The 24639-nt window shown below is 41.8% G+C and overlaps 2 protein-coding genes across 3 annotated transcripts in view; one reads left to right on the top strand and one right to left on the bottom strand.

Moving 5' to 3' along the window:
- Nucleotides 1–155: 155 nt before the first annotated feature.
- On the top strand, nucleotides 156–14865 carry acad9 (acyl-CoA dehydrogenase family, member 9). Its single transcript, XM_026169045.2, has 18 exons — nucleotides 156–430; nucleotides 1428–1521; nucleotides 1648–1749; nucleotides 5078–5184; nucleotides 5261–5361; nucleotides 6786–6864; nucleotides 6950–7121; nucleotides 7209–7282; nucleotides 7363–7438; nucleotides 7527–7597; nucleotides 7697–7816; nucleotides 7898–8026; nucleotides 9190–9269; nucleotides 9422–9548; nucleotides 9623–9700; nucleotides 10582–10710; nucleotides 12516–12588; nucleotides 12872–14865. The coding sequence occupies exons 1-18, from the start codon at nucleotides 251–253 to the stop codon at nucleotides 12970–12972; spliced, it is 1893 nt and encodes a 630-aa protein (XP_026024830.2). The 5' UTR covers nucleotides 156–250; the 3' UTR covers nucleotides 12973–14865.
- cfap92 (cilia and flagella associated protein 92 (putative)) overlaps nucleotides 11407–24639 on the bottom strand; it is a 19775-nt gene continuing 6542 nt past the window's right edge. For both annotated transcript variants that reach the window (XM_026169041.2, XM_026169042.2), the window contains exons 10-17: nucleotides 24389–24583; nucleotides 23439–23703; nucleotides 23193–23357; nucleotides 22433–22615; nucleotides 21976–22126; nucleotides 15158–15375; nucleotides 13475–13626; nucleotides 11407–13380 (exon numbers count right to left, since the gene is read on the bottom strand). In XM_026169041.2, the coding sequence (XP_026024826.2) occupies nucleotides 13290–13380; nucleotides 13475–13626; nucleotides 15158–15375; nucleotides 21976–22126; nucleotides 22433–22615; nucleotides 23193–23357; nucleotides 23439–23703; nucleotides 24389–24583 (1420 nt within the window). In that variant the 3' untranslated portion in view covers nucleotides 11407–13289. The remainder of the gene's footprint in view (nucleotides 13381–13474; nucleotides 13627–15157; nucleotides 15376–21975; nucleotides 22127–22432; nucleotides 22616–23192; nucleotides 23358–23438; nucleotides 23704–24388; nucleotides 24584–24639) is intronic.

Below are 24639 nucleotides of genomic sequence, written 5' to 3'. Positions count from 1 at the left end.
CAAACACAAACAAAACAAAACATAATTTTTATTCAAAGTTACACTACCAGTAAGCTCGGTATGTATGTGTTAGAAGACCCATAGAAGACCGTTCACATTTGTAAGTCTGTAGTTTACATGGGTCAGAGAACGCCTCTCGAACATATCTCTTACGTCATCAGCATGGGACAGAAACGGGTGAAAGGTACTTTGCTGCTTGGGTTCGGGAGCAGACCGATGGCTGTATGAAGTAGAGATCTTTGCTAATAGAATGATGAACATGAACAGATTAATCGTCTCTCGAACCTTTCGAATCGGAGAGCGGCTGCTTGGCTGTCACGCGAGGCATGCTGGGCAAGAAGAGCTGAGACTGCAGCAGCGGAGGAGCATTAAAACTCACTGCAGACACCTGGCGTATGCGAAGGATCTGTTCCTCGGTCAAGTGAACAAGGTAAAGGAAAAGAGCTGCCAGAAAACCTCTCCAAAGTTAGTGACGGGCGGAGGAAGTCGTCTCAGAAAAGACTTTGTACTTTAGATGATAACTATATTCAAAGCTAACAATCACCAGCGTTCTAGCTTTGAAAGAAGTATCGTTTACGAAACAAAGGGCCTTAGACGCAACACCAGAAAAATAAGACGCATAAAATGCAGGGAAGCTTGAAAAAACTGAGGCTGAGGCACTGTCACACCTGTTTGGGGTAAATGGTGAAAGAGACTTTAAATATCTACCCAAAGTAAAACCAGCTACCGTGTAGGAAGGTCGGTTTATCTCACACAGTGGAAACGTCTTTCTTTAGAGTCCTCCATGTTGACATGAATCATCACACCGTTCACGCTTTCAGTCTCCCTCTATAACACATCCCAAGGCCTCTCTGCAGGATTTGTTTCTGGAGTCTGGAAAAGGCCATTAAAAGAGGGTAAATCATGGCGATAAAGGGATGCACATGGTTACCAACAACCCTTACAGTGCTGTGATTGCTTCAAGGATCTCAGAGTGTGGAGAGAAAAGATTCCCTACACAGCAACATCAGTCTTTACTTTTGGCACAAGGCAGGTCAGCACGGGGGAATCATGCTCTTGATTCACCACACCAGCTTTTACTTTACAGTCACGTTTCTGCTGCCTGCAGTCTTACAGTTCTGTACCTGCCACTCACTGCGTGGTTTCTGCACCATTCTGAGTAAACCCTGGATGCTGATGGGCAGGTGAGCTGGTTCAGAATCATTTAAAACCAGCCCAGGCCACAGTCAGAATTACAGACATGACCTTTTTCTCCTTTCTCATAGTTAATATGAACATCAGCTTTATCTGCAGGATTTCATGCTTCACACTGTCACCACATGATGGATTAGAAGCATATAACTATATAACACAAAAATATGACTTGGACGGTAACATAGATGCATAACCCTGTTACAATCTCTAAAAAGGCCTGTTTCGTTCTCCAGGCTGAGGTCTTCCCTTATCCAGAAATTGGAAATGATGAGGTGGAGGAGATAAAGCAGCTTGTTGCACCGGTAGAGAAGTTCTTCAGTGATGATGGTGAGGTGGGAATTGAGTACATGCACGTGATTAATGACTTTCAGATATGATTTATCAGAGGAATTAAATGACTGACATTGGAATTGCTGGATTTTGTTTGTTTTTGTTTTGGGGTTTCTTTGCCAGTTGACTCAGCAAAAATTGACAGAGAGGCCACAATTCCCCTGGAGACTCTGCAGGGGTTGAAGGATCTCGGGCTGTTTGGAATCATGATTCCTGAAGAATACGGTAAGATGATTTTAACAAAGCCCTTCTAAAAGATAGTCTCGTGTCTCGGGATCCATCTGAAAATATGAGTGAAAATTGATTTCAAAGCATTTTTGAGATGAACTTTAACTCCACCCGACTTTGCCCCAAAGTGAAGTTAGAAGTTAAGAGCAATGTTCTGGACATTATACTAATACTTTGATCTGTGTTGTTACTTATTTTTACATTCTTTTATTTAGGGTATTTTTTAAGGACGACACCTCCCTCATATAATTTGTGTGACTATGTAGCTTTTATACACAACTCTTCTAAGGCTACTAGTTAGTTTCAACATTGCACTATACATAACAGATGGATGCAGCTCCTTCTTTCTGAAAAGCAAAGCCGGTGAAGCAGTGCCTGAAACTTGCACTCTTTTCATTGGCCAGCAGAGGGCAACTTCCTCCTGTGGTTGCAGAAAAGAAGTCTGATTGTGTGGACACCCGTAGTGGCATTTATTTCAACTCACTTTTATTTATTTATATATTTATACAGCACCAAATCACAAGAACAGTCACCTCAAGGTATTTTATATTGGCAGACCCTACAAAAATACATACAGAGAAAAACCCAACGATCATATGACCCCCTATGAGCAGCACTTTGGCAACAGTGGGAAGGAAAAACTCCCTTTTAACAGGAAGAAACCTCCGGCAGAACCAGGCTCAGGGAGGGGCGGGGCCATCTGCTGCGACCGGTTGGGGTGAGAGAAGGAAGACAGGATAAAGACATGCTGTGGAAGAGAGACAGAGGTTAATAACAGATATGATTCAATGCAGAGAGGTCTGTTAATACATAGTGAGCGAGAAAGGTGACTGGAAAGGAAAAACTCAATGCATCATGGGAATCCCCCGGCAGCCTACGTCTATTGCAGCATAACTAAGGGAGGATTCAGGGTCACCTGGTCCAGCCCTAACTATATGCTTTAGCAAAAAGGAAAGTTTGAAGCCTAATCTTAAAAGTAGAGATAGTGTCTGTCTCCTGAATCCAAACTGGAAGCTGGTTCCACAGAAGAGGGGCCTGAAAACTGAAGGCTCTGCCTCCCATTCTACTTTTAAATACTGTAGGAACAACAAGTAGGCCTGCAGAGCGAGAGCGGAGCGCTCTAATAGGGTGATATGGTACTACAAGGTCATTAAGATAAGATGGGGCCTGATTATTTAAGACCTTGTATGTGAGGAGCAGGATTTTGAATTCAATTCTGGATTTAACAGGAAGCCAATGAAGGGAAGCCAAAACAGGAGAAATCTGCTCTCTCTTTCTAGTCCCTGTCAGGACTCTTGCTGCAGCATTTTGGATTAGCTGAAGGCTTTTCAGTGAGGAAGTAATAAATGCATGAACTAGTTTTTCAGCGTCACTCTGAGACAGGATATTTCTAATTTTAGAGATGTTGCGCAAATGGAAGAAAGCAGTCTTACATATTTGTTTAATATGTGCATTGAAGGACATGTCCTGGTCAAAAATGACTCCAAGGTTCCTCACAGTGTTACTGGAGGCCAAGGTAATGCCATCCAGAGTAAGAATCTGGTTAGATACCATATTTCTAAGCTTTTCAGGGCCGAGTACAATAACCTCAGTTTGATCTGAATTAAGAAGTAGAAAGTTAGCGGCCATCCAGGTCTTTATGTCTTTAAGACATTCCTGCAGTTTAACTAATTGGTGTGTGTTATCTGGCTTCATGCATAGCAGTGAAAATGTATGTGATGCCTTCTAATGATACTTCCTAATGGAAGCATGTATAATGTAAACAGAATTGGTCCTAGCACTGAACCCTGTGGAACTCCATAATTAAACTTGGTGTGTAATTGGATATGATACAAACCACAACCACCAACCTTTGGTTTCTCAGTCAGACCCACATTTAGCTCATAACAGCTGGTTTCAGAAAACCAAGATGGCAACATTCAAAGCATGACGTCACAGTGGCTGGATCCATATTTTATATATAATCTATGGTTTCAAGCTAGTGATTTACACTAATGTGCTGGAGCTGTCCTTCATTTCTTTACATTCTGCTCAGAAAATGGGAAATACACGGAGAGATTTATTGAAATGTGTAAACATAACAAACACAGTTTGTACAATTCCAATAATGTTGGAACTCCATATTCGTATGACTGTCTGAACTATCTCAGGCAGCTTTGTTTAAGTGTTCTTCAGGAATATCTCTCCAGGCTGTTTGGATGATATTCAAAGCTCTTGTTTGGATGTCGGCTGCCTTTCGTTCTGTGTTGATGATCTCGATAATGTTGGGGTCTGGGCTCTAGGGAGGCCAGTGCATGACCTATAGTGTGCACTGCGTCTTTGTCTCTCCAGGTATGGCTTTACTGCGCTGCTACTGTGTTTGGATTCATTATCATGCTAAAAAATGAGGCAGTTGTCAATCAGATGCTTTCCAGATGGTATTACATCTGGTCAGGAGGTTGCAAGCTAGTGTTCACTTAGTGCCAGCCAACACTGGATAATGGAAGGGTTGCATCAGGAACTACATCTGGCATCATATCTGTGCCAAATCAAATATGTAGCTGCACCCACTGCGGGGATTTAACTTCCCAGAACATTTTTTTTAATGTATGTCAGTTTAAAACAAAGCATTCATCTCGTGGCACGGCTGATGACAATTGTATGGTATTAGAGAGAAGCCCAGCAATCCCCTGTAATCAAGCACTTTGCAACTGTGGGGAGGAAGAACTCCTTTTTAATTGGCATATCCAGGCTCAGTGATGGCAGCCATCTGCTATGGCAGGTCTGGTGTTGAGGATAGACAGAAGAAGAAGAAGATCACAGACTCTACAAACAGCTTTGTTTTACACATGGAGACATGAATCCCAGAGCGCAGTTTAAAATACTGAAATACTGTTTGAATGGACTTTAAACATTTAACGTCATTACTTTATGAGTATATTAGTATGTTATCTGCTGTTAATCAGCAGCGTTTCAAGTATCAGGTCAGTATATTTGGGTGTATTTTATGGCACAAGAGGTTCAATTAAGCTCTCACACTTGACATCTAAATGGTACTCTGTCTGAGCTCAGCGCAGAAATGCTTTAATGAACAGGTGGCATGCTGTTAGATTTAGATATGGTTCCTGCCTCAGTGCAGCTTCTACACGTACAGATTCAAGTCAAAGCTACATATCGACCGTAGTGGGGTTTCCCTGAAACATCACTACGATCCTGACTTCATCATGGCTCCACAGCTGTCTCTCTGACACATCCATGCTAGATGGAAATGCAGAAACTGCCCCACTGCGAGACACAGTGGGGCAGTTTCTGTTTTTATTGTTTATCATTTGTTTTTCAATCCCAGGGGGTCTTGGATTATCCCACACCATTTATGCACGACTGAATGAGATCATCGCCTTAGACGGCTCCATCGCCGTCACACTGGCTGCTCATCAAGCCATTGGACTGAAGGTAAAAATACAATACGGAGTTGTGTCTGCAATGTGGACAATCTGGAGGATTTGCTAACACATTTGTGGGCTCTCAGGGGATCCTGATAGCAGGCAATGAAGCCCAGAAGAAAAAGTATCTGCCCAAGCTGGCCTCAGGGGAGCACATCGCAGCTTTCTGTCTGACAGAGCCCGGAAGGTAAAGAACACCATGCACATGTCATCCGCAGCGTTCTCCTCTGTGGCTCCAACTCTGCTCATACAGCAGTGAAGCACAGTCTGATGAACACAAATAACAGGTTATCTCTACACCCACTGGCCACTTCATTAGGTACACCTGTTGAACTATTATTAGAACAAATATCTGATCGTCCAGTCACAAGGCAGCAACTCAATATCAGAGTCATTTAGGCATATAAACTCGTTCAAACCCAGCATCAGAGTGGGGAAGAAGGGTGGTTTTAGTGGCGTTGAATGTGGCCTGGATCTTGTATCTCAGAAACTACTAGGATTGTCTCATACAACCATCTGTAGGGTTTAGTCAGAAAAAGAGAAACTATCCAGTGAGTGACAGCTGCCTGCGAGAAAATGTCAGAGGAGAGTCGCCAAACTGCTGTGAGCTAAAAGGAAGGCAACAGTAACTCAAACAAACACTCACTATGCAGAAGAACATAGCTCTACGAACCCTCTATGAACACACAACATTTTGAACCTTGAAGCAGATGTGGTACAACAGCAGAAAAGCTAACAAACAGAAAGCTGAAGCTACATTTCACACAGGTTTAACAAAGCTGGACAGGAGAAGACTAGTAAAACATCTGAGGTAGGCGGCGTGGCCCCTCTAATTTTTGAATAAGATAACCTGAGAACGAGGTGACGTAGGTACAGCTACTGAAAATCTCAGACGAGCAGTGATCCTGGAGATCTTGACCTCAAAATCAGATGTCAGCTTTCCTAAAAATCACATTTATTCTACGTTTGCATCTACTAGGGGGCTGTGGGGTAGCCTGGCAACTGTCAGTAGACTCCCAGTATGAAAACTGTCAGTGTGCGTCAGGCTCCATCCAGGTAACTGGCTGCAGTTTACGTTTTAAAACCCAGCAACCTGAAAATAAGCGTCTCAGCTGATTGTATCTGCAGGTTCATTCTCAGTCACTGCTCAGCGTTGACGCCCACAGGGCACCAAACGGTGGTTAAAGATGGCGGTTACAGGATTCAGGACACTGTACAGAGCACCATGATTACAGCCTAAATCAGGACATTGTTTAATCAAGATAAAGACTGATGTCACAGATGTTGAATCACTTCCCAATGACTTTAGAAACACTATGTATTGATAGAGACCATTAGCTGTTTGGATTGGACTCCACAGAAACACCCACAGAACCCGTGTTCCCACTTTTCCTTCCTCTGATTAGTACTTGGTGATAAAGGCTCATTGTGTTATTTGCTTGAAGTGAACTAAACAGTGAGGTTGTTTTCAAGTCACTGCAAGCCAAAGTCATCATTGAAAACCTAATGTGATGCATCAGCCAGCGTTAACACAGTGATGATGGCATCTACGCCATGTGCCTGAGCACGTAGCTGTCTTTGCTCCACTGACACTCAGCCTGTCCGTTACAGTGGCAGTGACGCAGCCTCCATTCAGACCCGTGCAACCCTGTCTGAAGATGGAAAACATTACCTGATCAACGGCTCCAAGGTGAGAGGAACAGTTTCCACCAAGTTTTAATTCAGACTTCAACTCAGCCTCTGACTGAAGCTCCTGACTTGAATCATGTTGTCAGATCTGGATTTCAAACGGAGGCATGGCGGACATCATGACCGTGTTCGCCAGGACTGAGGTGGAAGTAGATGGTGTAAAGAAAGACAAGATATCTGCATTCATCGTGGAGAGGGCTTTTGGAGGGATCGCCAGCGGCAAGCCTGAGGACAAACTGGGCATCAGGGGATCCAACAGTAAGCCTTTCATCAACACTTAAAGGCAGTTTGATAGAGGCTGGGCCATTTTCATGTCATTTATGTTTCAACGCTGTAACCTTTTAGCCTGTGAGCTGTCCTTCGATAATGTCCCAGTACCAGTAGAGAACGTGATCGGAGAAATTGGAGGTGGATTTAAGGTAAGCTCTAAAGCCAGCTTCATCTGTCTACACAACGGAGATTCTGTAATATTTGTAAACATGTGCTGCGTGTCGGACAGATCGCCATGAACATCCTGAACTCGGGGAGGTTCAGTATGGGCAGCTCCTGTGCTGGAATGATTAAAAAGCTGATCGGTAAGCACTCAGCTGTTGTTTTAACTGGGTAGCGGTTGTGAGTGTTTTAAGTTTATTAAGTCTGGCTTCTCTGTCTGGCCTTCTGTAGAGCTGACATCTGAGTATGCTGCTACCAGGAAGCAGTTTAACAAAAGCCTGAGTGAGTTTGGTATGATCCAGGTATGCTCTCCCCTCACTTGGAAGCTTGTGACACCTTCCAGTCTGATCAGAAGTCTGATCAGAAGTGACTAAATACTGTGATTTCTATGCTTTCTGTAGGAGAAGTTTGCAATGATGGCCCTCAATGCCTTCGTGATGGAGAGCATGGCATACCTGACAGCAGGGATGATGGACAGACCGGGCGTTCCAGACTGTTCTCTGGAGGCAGCCATGGTCAAGGTACCACTTGCTCTGTCGTCTGTGTTCAGGTGAAACTTTTATGAAACTACTCACGGTGTGTGTTCCTCATCTTCGGTACAGGTGTTCAGCTCGGAGGGAGGCTGGATTTGTGTGAGCGAGGCTCTTCAGGTGCTCGGAGGTCTGGGTTATACCAAGAACTATCCCTTTGAGCGCTTCGTCAGGGACTGCCGCATCCTGCCCATCTTTGAGGTACTCATACATAAGTGTTTAAACTCTGAGGGCTAGATATAGTCTTGGTTTGTGCTAGAGTGAAACCGTATGTATTTGTTTCCTTTTCAAAAAACGAATCTTGCCTGCCCTTCAGCTTTTTGCCCAGCCATAGTTAAGATGAACTCTGTGCCCCCCTCTCCTCTCCATGACACACATCAAAAAACTGTTAACAGTTCATTTGTTAAACCTTGTCTTCCAAACTGTAATGCTGTATCAAATCCCAGTATTTTTATGGTCATTGGGAATTTGAATCTTCTGCTTAACCTTGTCAGGGTCGCTGGAGCCGATCCCAGCTGTCTTAGGGCGAGAGGCAGGGTACACCCTGGACAGGTCACCAGTCTGTTACAGGGCTAACAACACATAGAGACAAACAAACATTTGCACTCACATTCACACCTATTATCCTAACCCCACTAACTGCATGTCTTTGGACTGTGGGAGGAAGCCGGGGGCATATTTTACTGTTGAAACAAAGCTCTTAATAGATGAAATTGAAGTAAACAGTTAATTTTGAGGTGAAACACATCATCTTCGGGCACTTTACATAGAAAGCTCCAGACCCATCATTATCAAAGCCCCTCACTGTGTCAGTCAGTCACACTCACTGTTACTGATAGAAAGTTTAAAATTTGAAAATACAATGTAGCAAAATTCCCTGCTTACCTACAGCAGAGAATCCCACACACTCCTACACGCACACCTGCGGGGTACAGTGCGAGGGAAGTTCAACGCGGCCATCCGTTCTTCGTTAGTCAGAGATAACAGGTTTCACTTTGGTGGTTATTGACTGTGCAGCTGAGGTCGGCTTGGTTTGTGTGTTCTGTGATTAGAATCAAGTGTATAAACATTTTCTGCATCACCAAATCAGTACATGTAACTTTACAGCTGGGCTTCATTTGTGATGTGAGTATGGTACAGCCTAACAGCCTGCACGAATAAAACGTGCTCCCCAGCAGAGAATCAGCATTTCACTTAAGACATGCAGTAAATAAAAGAAATCGTTAAAACGTCACGTTTCCAGCTGATTTTGAAAGCAAAACATTGCCTGCTCACAACCGAGTTCTCTGTTCAACCATCAGAGAGCCACTTCCCGTGACACAGAAAACTCTTAACTTAAGTCCAATTCCACTGTTTGCTCACAGGGTACCAATGAAATCCTGAGGATGTACATCGCTCTCACTGGAATGCAGTACGCTGGCAAAATCCTCACAGGGAAAATAAAGTAAGAATCTGAAGGTGTTGTTGAGGTTTGAAGGTTTTTGCTTTTAAGTCCTACATCGCCCCTTCTGTTAGTTGTGTTGTGTTCACACTTCCTAAGAAAAATATGGAGCTGTTTGCCTGTGCTTAGAGGCACGTGGTTGTTTGTGCCCTCAGGGAGATGAAGAAAGGAAATATAGGTCTTGCGATAGGCATGGTCAGCAAGAAACTGAGGACCTCGCTTGGAGCTTCAGTAGACCTCGGCCTGACGGGGAAAGATGGAGTGGTGCATCCCAGCTTGGAAGTAAGAGAATTGTGGTGTTAGATGAGTGAAGTGTTTTTTGTCGAAGCTCTTCAATCTTCTGTTTCCTTTTGCAGGACAGTGCAAAGAAGCTGGAGCAGAACGTCAGCCTGTTTGGGTCGACTGTGGAGAGCCTGCTCTACAGATATGGAAAGGTAGCGTTTGATTCTGGAAAAGCAGCTGTGGGATTTTCCCGCTCAAAGCTTTCCAGTTTCTATGAGCAAATTTCCCATTCATCATGTAAATATGAAAGTTGTTTCATAATGAGCGGTGGTGTTTGTCTGTTACACAGCTGCTTCAAATTGTGTTTCGCGACTGTGCTTTTGTAATCACAGCTTTACCCAAAGAAGCTATAAACCTTTTGGTAGCCGGAAAGTTTTCCAGATTCTGTTCCTGTATCATTTGACTGGTTTAGATCCAGCACACACAAACTTTCCTCAGAGGACTTAAATGTTTGCCAAGAGTTTGAATATCGAGGTTCAGGCTGCTTACATGTAAGAAAATAAGCAGTGAAAAGTTTAAAGGATAACAGCACATGCAAATCATTTCTTCTTCTCTTTAATGATATTTTCAGGAAATTGGGACAAAGCTATTAAAGAAGATGGTCTCATTGCAGGCAGGGTGGAGGAACTGATGCATTTAAGTAGAAAATTGTTGCTATGGATCAAAGCCGTGCTCTAACAGCTCATGCTGTAATTGTACAGTGTCATTACAGGACTGATTATCTGTAGTGTTACAATGCAGGGAAAACTCATTCCTTAGCTCCACGTGTTAACTGCCCATCAGCCCCAAGCTGCTATTTCACTCTGAAATCTAGATGGAAATGGAAACTATGTCAGTTTATTCATTTGATTAGTTTTACTCACATGTTTTACCCATGGCAACAGGACAACAATAAAGCTCGATGCTAGTTAACCGTGTGCTTCTTCAGTACTTGCACAGTGACTCGACTAGGTTTTCGTCACTAAAATACAAAAGCTAAAGTTGAGGTAACTGTCCCTCACATGTCTCTCCTCCTCTCCCCTGATGATGTCAGACCATAGTGGACGAACAGCTCGTCCTGAAGAGGGTGGCAGACGTGCTGATCCACATGTACGCTATGACAGCCGTCCTGTCCAGAGCGAGCCGCTCCATTAGCATCGGCCTCAGGAATCACGACCACGAGGTTTGTACGCTCTGTGCACACTCACACAGTTTAGAAGTCTCGCACACGCAGAATAAATATTCATATTGAACTTGTTTGTTTGCCACAACGAGAGCAGTTTTCCATCGATCTCATAGGATTTCTGTACACATCACTTCCTCTGTGTTTACGCTGTTTAAGGCTGACAGTAAACAGCTGCCTCACTTAGCCCACACTATAAGCATCGGTATGTTCACTGCAGAGCCTGCAGCAGCCCAGCTCACACCTACAGCGGCTGAGTTAATGTTTTCACGTGCGTGAGGAGTCTGTAAAGAATTGGAGTTTACACAACTGTAATTTCAGCTTGCGTCTTAGTGTTGGAGGAAAATGCAGCAGGTGAAATTTTGAGCCATGCCAACCACTTCTGGACAACATTTCAACACGAATGCTAGAGAACTGCTCATCCACATTTATCGTAAGAAACTAAAGACAAAAAGATTCAGATTAAATCGTGTTCACTTGTCCAGCTGTCTCTGTAGGACCCACTTGGAGTTTTCGACCATCAGCATGAGGACACTTTGGTTACAAGTAGTTTCTTTTGGCAGTGTTTCCCTTGAACGGCTCATTGGAGGGGCCTAACCGGACAAACTTTCTCAACGTATGACGAATCACATTCAGCAAAGCACTTACTCAGGTCCCCAGTAACACACATGCCACGTACACATGAAGTGGACCGGATGTAGAGCTTCTTGATTTATTAGTAAGATGCAAGAAGAAAATCTCCCAAACATGCAGTGCAGTCACACTCTGCTGTTGGCCAAACACTCAAGACTTTCACACTAACAGCAGCATAAAGCAGGATATGTCTCAGCTCTTTGAGGTGAATTACAAATTTAGTCACACAGCCAATCTTATCAAATTTAATCCTTTTTCATTATCGTATTGTGTAATTGTTTTGAACTGTGTGTGTGTACACAAACGTCTACCCTAGTTATTGATATGGTATAGTGCTTTATTTGTGAGTTTGATGGTTACCACCCAAACTGATGTTTGTGGCTAGACTAGTTCTTTGACATCACACAGATGAGGTTTCTACAGGAGCACATGTCATCATTCACACATTTCAGAGTCTAGCAGCTCGTGTGAAGTTTACTTTGGATGGTTCCAGCATTACGGCTCATAATCAAAGTCCCCACGGAGAATTTGAACGTGATTTTTATTCCTCACTATTAGGCTCTATTAAATCGTATAATCTTATCTGGTGTGGTTTGTTTTGGCTGTTTTCACTTACTGCAGGACAGCGGTTCCTTCTGCAAACAATTAAAACAGCTCCACGTCTGTTATTCTATATTTGTGTGTTTTTCTTTTCTTTTTTTTTTTCCTTTCACTTGCTGACGTGTTTAATTAGGCTTTTGATCAGCTTGTGTTTAGACTTGTTAAATAAAACTCGCCGTCACTTTTATTACTTTCACTTTACTATTTGATCGAGGTAAAAGCTGTAGCACACTACCTTCATTTGAACAGCGGTTGTTCCTGGAGCAGATTTAGGTGAAGGGCAGGACGATGGAGTGTAAAGATGACTGAAAAAGAGTCCTGTTCGTAATGAGAAACAGCGATGCAAAACAAAACCTCAACACAAAGACTTTAAGAAAGAAAGCCTTTAAAGAGGGCAGCGAATGCTTCATATTATCCTCTGTGTTTCAGATGGGCAGCGCTGTGCTGTCTCTGCACTGTAGTTAAAAGCCATAAATGTGAGGGTGCACGCAATACACCTTTGGTTTTCAGTAATTATGTGTACAGTATTTGCAGATAGAGGTGCCAAATGTTTACTGGTGTTGCTTTTTTAGGTGCTGCTTGCGAACACATTCTGCAACGATGCCTTCTTTAAGAACAATTACTGGATGGTTCAGCTGCAAAAACGTAAGTACAACACAAAACGGTAATTGAGAACAGCACCGTGATCCGTGTGGGACTTTTTTTTTTCTTCTTTCAGCAACATCTTAGTACAAAAGACTTGCATGTGTTGTGGAATTTCCCCACCAAACAGCACATACCAACACTGGAACCACCCGCTGCTTTTCATTTTCACACCGTGCACTTTTTTAATGACCTCTAAGCTAACCAGCGCTATGATCAAGTGCTGTGTTTACGTCTGATCGGAGTGTGTGGCGTGGTTTGTGATTCTTGTCTCAATTCGTTTCAGACTCTCCTGAGAACAACGATGCCAACATCAAGAAGATTGCCAAACAGGTCCTGGAGAACAGAGCCTACATCTGCTCTCACCCTCTCGAAAGAACTTACTGAGCTCTCCACTGAGACCATAATACTGTTTCCTGTATTCTGATTGGACTATTTTGACCAGTCCCAATGATGCGTCTCCAATCTTGTATTAGTGGTTGTTTTTACATTCAGTAAAACATGAAGAGATTAATATTAGCTGTTTTATATTAATAATAACTTCAGTGGGTCAGACTTCTACTCTGATGGCATTATATGAAACTCAATCCTAAGTGCTCTTTCACTTTAATGCTATAATGAATAATTTTGCAGGATAGCAGTTTTAATGAGCCTGTTTGGACACCAGGTTTTCCTGAATGGCTGACCTTTACTGTTGTTTAATGCTACTTTTGAAACCTGAAGATGCTCCTCTCCCTGTCTGTCAGAGGCAGGGCAGTCCGCTTGTACAAAAATGAATGCTGCTCACAGAATCCACTGTAAGAGGCAACAGAAAAAAAGCATATATTACTTCAGAAATCTTTCTTTCATTTCTCCAGCATTTGCCTTTTCAAACAGCACTTGAGCTCACTTGTAGTGGTACTTGCTGTACTGAGAGTTGTGTCTGGGAAAGGCGTTTCTTCCCAGGCTGCAGGCCACGCATGGGCCTGGAGCCAGAGGCACTCTCTCCCGTTCCTCTGCTTTGTTGTCAGCAGCGTTCATCACGGACAGTTGAGGAAAAGGCTGTAACACAAAATGCAGCTCTTGGCTCAAAGATTTCCTCAGTTAGGTGCAAGAAGAGCCACGACGATAAAAGAAAAACAAGTATACAAGATCTAAACTAAACATGTGTAGCATAAATGGCCTTTAAAGTTGCATTTTTGTTAACACTTTTGTGAACTGCTGTAGCTGGAAAAAAATGCATGGGACTTCAAGTGGACATCAAAGTAGCGTGACAGGACCTGGCCATCGGATTCCCAGCTGTCTGCGTCCACAGTGGATTATAATCTAGGCTTAATGTGTTTTTGATTGATTGATTGATTGATTGGTTGATTGATCATACTTTATTCATCCCGAGGGAAATTGGGTTAAGGCTGCCAGCCGTGCCAGCGCCATCACTATTTTGTCACTATGGCTAGTTTCTCCTTCCATAGCAACCTCCTAAACAAGAAGCGCTAGCTTCTGGACTTCACTGAGGTACCACCTTTGCTAATTTAAGGGAGTGAACCAGACCTCTAGTCCATAATTGTCTAATCTAGCAAGTTTGTGCTCCAAATTTGGAGAGTGAAATTATTCAATTTTATTTATACAGCGTGAAATCACAAAAGTTGCTTCAAGGTATTGCAAGGTAGACCCTACAATAATACATACAGAGAAAAACCCAACAATCCTATGAGCCCCTATGAGCAAGCACTTTGGCGACAGTGGGAAGGAAAAACTCCCTTTTAACAGGAAGAGACTGTGTCAATAGACACACAGTGAGTGAGAAAGGTGACTGAAGAAGAAATACTCAATTGTGGGAATCCCCCAGCAAGATACACCTATAGGGTCACCTGATCCAGCCCAAATTATATGCTTTAGCAAAAAGGAAAGTTTTAACCCTAAACTTAAAAGTTAAAAAATACCTTAATTCCAAGCTGGTTCCATAGAAGAGGGGCCTGAAAACTGAAGGCTCTGCCTCCCATTCTACTTTTAAATACTCTAGGAATTATATTAAATATTAAAAGTATTTTATTAATATTGGATTCATTGAGTGTTCATGTATTACACCTGTACAGTTTTGTGTTGCTGACCAAGCATTAACTGATAATCTCAGCCTCTTGTCTGGTATGGTGACTTCAGGGTCCCACAAAAAAAAACAAAAAATGCATCTTTGACACAGGTGACTTCACAGTTTTATATACAGTCTATGCTATTTGAAACTGAACCATGTAATATATGAAAGATTTATCCAATAATAATAAAAAAAATCTTGATTATCAAGCCATTTGTCATGAGAATATTATTGTAACCCTTGAATAAACACAAATGCAGGTCTGTGAAATAAATAAAACTCTTTATAGTCATGAATAAACACACCTAGCTGCTCGTTTGTTAAGTGCCTCTAGCTTACCGTAAGCTAATCCAGTCACATACAAGAGTTCTGACCTTAACTTTCCCTTAATGATCAGTTTTAGTTGTCTGCATGGTTATTCTGAAGGCTTTTCATGTTGTTGAGCTGTACTCTTTTGTACTGAATTCTGAGTGCCACTTGGAATGAGTGGAAATGCTGTACCTTAAGTATCATGCCTGGTTTCCTCAGTGAATATTTCTTTGGCAGATCTTTCAGTATATCCTGAGTTCTCTCCAGGTTTCCTTTCATGTGACACTTGAATTGTTGGACGGGGCTGTTGTCTGCTGAGTTAACGTTGCTGCCGTCAGGAAGCAGCTGCTTCTTCCAGCGGCTGTACTGAGCTCTGGCTGCTTGGAGCTGCTCCTGCTGTAGACGATCTCCTGAGGATCAACAGCGCACACGCTTAACTCTGTGGATCAACAACTCCAAAGAGTTCATCCTGTAAACTTCATACAGCTGATAAACTTAACAGGCGTGGTGTGGTTTTAGCTTACAACAGAGTTGGAAAAATATAACATGGCACACATTAACGAGTAACTCTGTACACTGCTGAGATCAATTAAGCTTCTGCCCGACCAAATTTATTCTCCAGCTCAGTCTGGGAGTGTGTTACTCAGCAGCAAAGACTTCTACTGGCTTAAATATCTGCCATCTGGAGCTTCAATCAAAATGGATCAATACTGGCCTTTAGTACAGTGAAAAAGCTTGCAGCGTACACAGACATAGGAAAATCCACTCTTAGATATTCTGTGCTTTGCTAGATGTTGGCTTTGAGACTATAGGCTGTAACTGTCACATGATGTATGCTCCCATGTTTTTGTCCAGTTTTGTCTGCTTTTAAAAATGAAGCTGAGCCTAGTCTTCTCATGAAGTTGTAGACAAACTGCAATAAAGTTGCAGACAAACAGTTCGTGAGTGGAGAAAAGTAAAAGTGCATCACAGCTCCACTGAAGACTTGACAGACTGAAAAAGACAACATTTCAACCCCATCAGAATTACAACAAGAGCCCAAACTGTGACATTATTACATGCACTTTTGTGAATTCAACTAAACTTCATATGGTCTTCTGACAATGTGTTTCTCTGTCTCACTTAATATTAAGGCATTTTTGGACATATGTATTTGAAGTAGGGGAGCTATCCCTGATCTGCACTTACATATCTAATTCACAGTGTCCCTGAACAAAACACATACATGAAATGTAAGCACACCGTATGTCTCATTAAATGTTACCAAACATGTAACTCACTCGAGATCATAACTCATGTCATAGTGCTGAAATCTAAGAAATATGTTTTTTGTTAGTTGGACAGATCACAGATCTGCCTTTGTGCCACAGGAAAATAGTTCCATGGTGGAGTTACATCTGAAAGGAAAACTGTCTCTTGAAAATGCATTAAAGATGTTGCCCTCTGTTGTGAATGTTTAAAACCTTATTGGAGTGCTGTGTTGTGGTTTTTGTTAACTGCTTTCATTTGGCGTTTGTTTATTTCTGTCTGACAACCTGCTGGCATGCCGGGATACATCATCCACTGGAACCACTGTGTCTAATTTCCAACTAATATAAAAAATTTTAATATTTAATCATTATTATGTTCATGTAAATAGGTCACTTACTACATACTTTTTTCCTTAAACTAATTCTTGGGTGCTTTGTTTTGATCAGAATCAGGAAAATCAATGTAGCTCTACGTCAGCAGTACAGCTTTAAATGAAACCTTGTGGTTTCATGACATGCTTGTATACTGAGTTAGTGTCTGCATCACTTGTGAACTAAAGAATTGTGGGATTTTTCACCTTTCTGAAAGGTCAAAAAGGACCCTCTTACACAAATAAAATAGATAAACTACTCTCGGTCAGATACCAGTAAGGCACAACATTATGAGCACCTGCCTAGTATTGTGTTGGTCCCCCCCTTTTGCTGACCCATCATCAAATCCATTACACACCTGAAGGTGTGCTGTGGTATCTGAGCCAAGATGTTCACAAAGGATCTGGGGAAGGTTAAGTCAAGAGCTCAAACTCATTGTTGTGACTCAAAAACTATTCCTGAATCATTTTTCTTTGTGGCAGGGTGGATTATGGTCTGCAGCAATGCTTAAGTAGGCGACACATGTTAAAGTAGCATCCACATGGGTGAAGGAGGACCCAAGGTTTCCCAGCAGAACATTGACTTTGACTTTGACTTTGACTTTGATTGTCCAAAGCATCACACTGCCTCCATTGACTTGCTTTCTTCCTATCATGCATCCTTGTGCCAGGTGTTACCCAAGTAACCAATGCACATGCACCCAGCCATCCACGTGATATGAAAGAAAACACAATTAATCACACCAGGACACCTTCTTCCATTGCTCCGTGGTCCAGTTCTGATCCTCACATGCCCATTGTTACAAGATTCAGCGTGAGCACCCTGACTGCTCTGCGGCCCCATGCACAACAAACTGATGTGTTGTGGGGAGGCTGTAGCTCAGGAGTTAGAACAAGTCATCTGCTAATCAGAGAGATGGTGGTTCAACTCTTTGCTACTCCAGTCTGCCAAATATTCTTGGGCAAGATGTTGAATCTAAAGTTCTGTTCTGTTCAGTTGAGTAAGAATGTGATAGCAGGGCTCTAGACTAACTTTTTGCCATGGGTGCAAATATTTGGTTGCACCTGTGCGACCAACTGTTCGGGTAGCAAAAAAAAAAAAAAAATCTGCAACCTTCCCTATGGTCAACAACAGACACACATTTTGCCCCTATCGTGGACTAAACCAATCAGAGATAGTCAGGGGCGGGACCTCTCTGATTGGCCGTGGTCCAGTTGAAAGTGCAGGTGGAAGTGGGAGGTGAGTAGCTTGAATAAAGCGATATCAATTCATTAAATCCTGAATCGACTTTTAAATATTACTGTGTTTTGCCAGAAACGCCAGATTCTCAGATTAAAGCTCACGAAACCATTTCAACAACAACCGAACAGCAGATGAGAGCAGGTACACGGACTCCACACAAAGACGTAAACACAGACCCGACGCATCAGAATCAACTTTGTCTTTCTCGGCTTTCTCACCCGATGGCCCGTAGACGGTCACGCTGTTGGAGCTCAGCGATTCTGATGCGTGCGGTCCGCGCTGTGTTTACGTCTTTTTGCGCTGATTCTGAGCTGCAGGTTTTGTCTCTCTCCAACCAAAATTCACAGAGCCAGCAGCAAAAGAAGCAGCAAACTGCGCTTCACATTTGATCAATGTCGTCATGAATTTTGCTGTTTTGCTTCCACGACTATTAAAATCACACTCCATGCACAGCTAGCTCTCTCTCTCTCTCTCTCTCTGTACTTCAAGAACAGTTTCTCGTCTCCAATCTGTTTTCTGTATTATTCATTCGCTTATTACCCACCAGTCTACCGCTGTTTACAGCGCTGTCGGCTGCTGTCTTTTTCTTTTCTTTTTTTCACTTAAATGACCTCGGACAAGAAAGCCTGTTTTTTCTGTTGTTCAATACTGAAGAAATTTAAACTTTATATGCAGAACATTGTAGAATATTTTTAAGGTTATCTGCTATAAAAAGCCAGACCAGGAAAATCTCCTTCATGTTTTTCTGTGTTTTATTCTCAGTTACTTTCACACAAAGGCATCTGCTGTGATGTTCACAATTCTGATGAAGTCAGTACTGATAAATGATCAGAATTATAATATTTCTGACTGTCTGAGGCTAAATTGAATCGAATCGGGACTTTGAAAACCAGAATCGAATGGATTATAGAAATCAGTGATGATACCCAGCCCTAGTGAGCAGCCTAGGCACGACAGAAGTGGATGTAGCTGTAATAGGAAAAGAACTATTGCTAACTTTTCTGTTAAGGCCAGATCCTTCTGAAATTCATAGCCAGTGCTCTGACACGGTGGCATCAATCTTTGAATGCTGAAAAAGCACAGTGTATCCAGAAAAACACATTATATTATATAAATTATTATAAAATTTGTGTGCGCCTAACTTTTGTGCCGGTACGCCTAACTTTTTAAAGTTAGGCGTACCGGTACGCCCATGGCAAAAAGTTAGTCTAGAGCCCTGCTCTAAGGGCATTTTACGACACTGGGGTGGCATCTGCTATCTTTTATGCTGTGGTCTGCTGGAGGAGTGGATTGGCAGAGAGGGACAGGGGGAAACTCAACAAACTGGTCAAGAGGGCCAGCTCTGTCCTGGACTGTCCGCAGAAGTCCATCGAGCAGGTTGGGGAGGAGAGGATGTTGTCTAAGCTAACATCCATCATGTGAGACTGTACAAGCACCGAGCAGCTCGTTCAGCAGTAGACTTTTACACCCACAGTGTAGGAAGGAGCGCTACCGCAGGTCATTCTTACCAGAAGCTGTCAAACTCTATAACACAGTTTAACATCCTTTGGTCATCTTACTCACCAGCTGTTTGTTCACTGTACATTTTATACTGTACATATCCCTGTACAATTTTTCTATACATATTTCTGTACATTGTTACCTGTGTATACGAACTTCAGTTGCTTATGTATATAGGACCACTTTGTGTCTTCCTTTTATATTTTATATTCCCCTTGCTATAAGAGCTGTGTAACACCGAAATTTCACTTTCTATTCTATTCTATTCTATTCTATTCTATTCTATTCTATTCTAACTAGTTAAAGTCAGGGTGATATTTCTCTGGACCAAGGGAGTCTGAATAGAATGTCCCAGACTAGGGATGTTCGATATAACGATATATATCGGATGACGATATAAAAACGTCTATCGTTTTATTTTACACTATCGTTTGTTTCGTGGTGTCGCAAAATAAACTGTTTACGGCAATATTTGTTCATGGTTTTGATGGTCACTGTAGTGGCTAAATTAATTTCTTAAAGTTCTCTCTTTCTCTTATATTTAATATAACCACACTACGGACGGATAAGCGACTGTTTTTATGCATTGTCGTTAGCAACAACGACGGTAAAACCATCCCGTGTCCGCTTGTTTATTTTCCACATAAGCCTTTCACAATAAAGCTCAAGATCGTGTTGAGACTTTTCAAAATAAACTGAATTACGTGAAAGAGTATGCCGTGTTTATGGATGAGAAGCAAAAAAGAGCCGCCAGGTGCTAAAAAATAAACCTTAGACTCAAACGTTAGAACAGGCTTTTCCCCGCAGCACGCTGTGTAATAAATACTCACAAAGAAAACTGCGGCCGTTACTTATGTCTAAAAATGTATCGTTTCATGCATCAGTTAAAACACTGCTCCAAGTACACGACGCCCAGCTGGAAACACTTCACGCAAGTCGAGCTGCCCGAGATTCACAGAATTTACAGAAAATGTTACATTTTGTGATTTATATTGTTATCGGGAAGATAGATGTCTTATATTGGGATATGAGATTTTGGTCATATCGCACAGCCCTATCCCAGACTAATACACAAGAACGGTCAAAGAAAAATGAAGATAATGTTTTGGAATGTCCAAATTAAAGGTGTGACCTTAATCAAAGAGAAGTGTTGAGAAATAACAGGAATGATGAGTGGACTAGTTCTTATATAGTGCTCTACCTGTCTCATTCGCCCATTCTTTCAATGCTTAAGCCCTGTCTCTCTAAAGCTGACACATCAAAGAGCAACTTGGGGGTCTGAAGTACTTCCAGGGATTGAACCATCAACCGCTCAATTTATAGATGACCTGCTGCTACAGCTATCCCAGTTATACTTGAAAAAAGGAACAAGTATAATTATCTCTACTTGGAAATTGTATATTTACACAATTGCTGAGGGGTTTGTGAGCTTTTTCTTGCAACTGTAACTACTTTAGTGCAGATCATGGATTTTGTCTGTTTCTCGATGAACTCCACAATACTAGTAAGATGAATGCAATAAAAATCCTCAGGTACGAACACTAAGTTCCAGATGATGCTGCAGTCATCGAATAAAACACAGATGTAACCACATCGTTTCAATTATGACCATTCATTCATTTCTACCATCCTGCAGCAAAGCATTTCATAACAGTGCGAGCTAAAGGACAATTTGTGTTTTCATATAAAGATAAACTCTTTCATTTGAAATATCAGCAACTGTATATGGTCTTAGAGGGTTGGGGCAGCTTTTTACTTTTTTGAATGTTGTTTGTCTGATATGCCACATGAGGCTGCATATTACATTTTTAGTAAGATTCAGTCATTAATCTACACACTTCAGATCTGTCCTTTTAATTGCTAAAATTTACATACATCTTAATATTGTCTACAATACTTTGCCTCACAGAGTTCAGGCTGTGCTGAAGAATAAAGGTGGTCATACAAAATACTGACTTCCAAGTGGATGAGAAATGTCTGTTTTTGGCTCATATAAAGTATTTCCATGTATATTTGAACATGTTTTGCTTCTCAAGCAGCTCAAGACTTTTGCACAGTACTGTGTAACAGATATAGTACTACAGAAAAGAGTAAGAAATGTACATTAAGTGCCACTTCTCTGAAGACACATCTGCAATAACGACAGTGAGGCCAGCCACAAACACACCTCTGTCCATGCTTTTCATTTACAAACTTGACACGGCGCCTCTTTAGTAAATCCTGACAATAAATGTTCAACCCTAAACGTTGGTTTTACACTTTAGTAAATCTGGATTTCCATTTGAGGAACCAGAGTCTAAACAAAAAGATTCACATAGACTTGCCACACACAAAAGTGTGTACAGTGAGGTTGTGCTTTCCAAGAGTTCAGGAACTCTGATGATGCACTGAATCTACAGTGATTGGTCAAATATGCTAGATTTTTTTCTCCTGTCATTTTTAAATACTACATCTGCCAACACATTAAGTTTGTTCGTGTATGGTCTTAATGATGGAGAAAGATTTAATGATACTGGGACTGCAGGCAAAGTTCAGACATTCAGAGGAACCTTGTTGTGCTTTGGACTCTTCAGAGGGTAAATAAGCATAAAAAGGCACTTAAAGATCCTGCACTTCAGCTATTAAGTTCCTTAATTGTGTCCATACCAGCCAGGTAGATGGTCACGGGAGAGGTGCTGAAGAACCGGGGAGGTTTCCTGTAGAGCTCAAAGTCCTCCGAGTGTTGAGTCCAGGGCCATGTGTCGCGTGAAAGTGTGGGTTTCAGTGTGTTGGCATGTAGGATGTTCTCCCTCCACGGCTGGAAGCACACTGAATTATCAACTACAAAACACTATCATCACATAACCTTTGAAGATTAGGCAGATGTTTCAAAGAACTTACAAATGTTTTCTTACTGCCATTGGATAATAAATAATTGTGTGCTCACGACAACTGAAGCAACAGAAGGGCTAATATTATTAGTCATGTCATATTACATGCTATTCTATACCTAACCTAAACATACTGGCTCATGGTCATGGTCATCCTTGTCCCATGTGTATTCATAGTAATACCAATAAACCTATTTCTCTTCTGTTGCACAGTACTTGCAAATGAACTTTACCTTTCTCAGCTCTTCCACACGAGCTTCATCTGGGTGGTTAGGGTGCACTTTGGACTTGCTCGTGCTAATATTCCAAAATGTAGATGTAGAAGAAGATCTAGCATTGGTTTTCCATGGAATGTCTCCTGGGTCCACTGTTGCACTGTTATACCGTTGACTGTAGGTAAACCTGCGCCCAGGCACCTGAGGCAGTCAGAAAAATTACTTAGCTTCATTATGTTCATTATGTATAGACTATTCTGCAAGCTAGAATGACACCGTGTGTCAGAAAAGGTTGAAAAATACATTTAAAGATACACTAAGTCATTCTTGAGGTTATTTAATAGAAAAAAAAATATTGTACTCATAAATATACATTGATTAGGTTTGTGTGTAATTACATTTATTCCATTAAAAATACACAGGCGCAGGTGCCGGTTGGATCCCCGCCATCTGGAATACAGCGGCCGAGGTGGATAGCACCATTCCGCCTAATCACATTTTATGTATAAGGCTAATAATCAGCCACATGTGTAGCACACCTCATAAGTTATTTTTAAATGACTCTTTTAACGAGAGAGCAGTGGTGGAAGAAGAGAAAAACCCAATGTTAATGACAATATTTTATGTCTTTGTGATGTGACTGGAAAAGCTGGTCAAATCCATGAGATTGTACAGACAGAGGGCTTTCTTACAATGGCATTGTAAGAACACCTTACAATGGTACTTTCTTGGTACTATACTATACTCTGATATGTTAGAGACAGCATGCTACACACACCTTGGCCATCTCTTTGCAGAGCAGTTCCCTAGCTCGCTCATTTGAGTTGAAGGTCTGGATGCTGTAGTTGTGTGCTGTTCTTCCTGCAGCCATGTCTATCCTTAACACTGCAGCCTCTGGCTTCTGCAACTGCTCTCTCTGCTCTTGCACCTTTTTAATATTTTCCTGGAATATAATGATACACATGACTGGATCTGTTAATAAAACGCTTCAAGTAAGTGTATAGTACTATAGGATATCACAAACCTGAACAAAGTCTTTCAGCTGCTGGAGAGGCCTGTTCTGTTTCCATGTGATGTACTCTGTGTTATGTGTGCTGATGGGCCCATGTCTTTTCATCCTGATAGGCAGAGTGGGAATGCTCCCTTCAGTGTTTGCCCGAACCTTTTGCTCCCTCTTCTCAGCATATAAACCAAATACACTGCTCAAGCTGAGAATCATGTCAGCTGAGGGGAACAGGTTGTACTCCACCACCTCTTTAAGCTGCTTCACTTGACAAAGCTGGCTTAACCTAAGAAAAAGGATAAATTACACAATTTATACATTTTATACCGAATTGTTTGTTTTATATTTGACATATTCATTTTGATCCAAGGGTCCTTTACTAGCCAACTAACCAAAGACGAGAGTCTTTTCAGATCAACTTGGTTAGCAAGAAGTGAATCTGACTCTGAAACTGAGTACACCACACAGTCACTGTATACATAAAATGTAAAACAAAACAAAAGAACAAAAAAATGCCAAATATCCAGTATAAGGTGGAAGCAGTCAGTCAATGTGAACCTCTCAATAAGACATGCAAATTTTTGCTAGCTGTCAGCTCATTGTTCTGGTTTAACAGCTTGCACCTTTCTTTGCTCTTTTTCTGTTTACTCCCATTAACTCTGATTTTCAGGTGCAGTTGTCTTTACTGGCAACCCTTTACTTTATTAAATGTAGGCTCCAGATTGTAGAACAAAACAGTTGGGGACTACCTGATGAATAGAGAACAGCAGTTAACTTTAACTTAAGGGCTGGATATAAATAGAAGCTGGTGAAGACCAAATCATATTTAAAAAGGGACTGAGCTTTGGAGTTACACACACCAAGTAGCAATGTGGTTTCCAAAAAACACGTCAAATCGAAAGCTACGGTTGTTCTGGCTCATCCTCCCACCACCATTATTCACTTAAAATAAATATGTCTAATTCAGCTACCTTGACAAAGCCTGAAAGCAGGGTTGGGGGATCGTGCCTCTAACGTAGATCTGAGACTTTTTCATGATGGTCTCTAGTGACTGACTCAGATGGATAGGACTCAGGCTCATGTCTAGTGAGTCATAGATGCGTCTGAAGAAAACCAGGTTTGAATTATATAGCACTGTCACCTGCTCCTCCTCACTCCCACGTAGCCTGCAAAACATCACACAAACTACAGCACCCTCAATGGAATCTCAACACTTTATCCA

The sequence above is a fragment of the Astatotilapia calliptera genome, chromosome 5 (assembly GCF_964374335.1).
Source record: "Astatotilapia calliptera chromosome 5, fAstCal68.1, whole genome shotgun sequence".
Lineage (NCBI taxonomy): Eukaryota > Metazoa > Chordata > Actinopteri > Cichliformes > Cichlidae > Astatotilapia > Astatotilapia calliptera.
The sequence above is the reverse complement of the archived record's forward strand: the minus strand, read 5'-3'. Positions and strand labels throughout refer to the sequence as shown.

What these genes read in the sequence shown, in the direction of transcription:
- acad9 (XM_026169045.2), top strand. Translation starts at nt 251, where the DNA reads ATGATGAACATGAACAGATTAATCGTCTCTCGAACCTTTCGAATCGGA. An exon ending in ATCAAGCCATTGGACTGAAG is followed by an intron (nt 5,185 to 5,260) that starts GTAAAAATACAA and finishes GTGGGCTCTCAG; the next exon opens with GGGATCCTGATAGCAGGCAA. An exon ending in AAATTGGAGGTGGATTTAAG is followed by an intron (nt 7,283 to 7,362) that starts GTAAGCTCTAAA and finishes CGTGTCGGACAG; the next exon opens with ATCGCCATGAACATCCTGAA.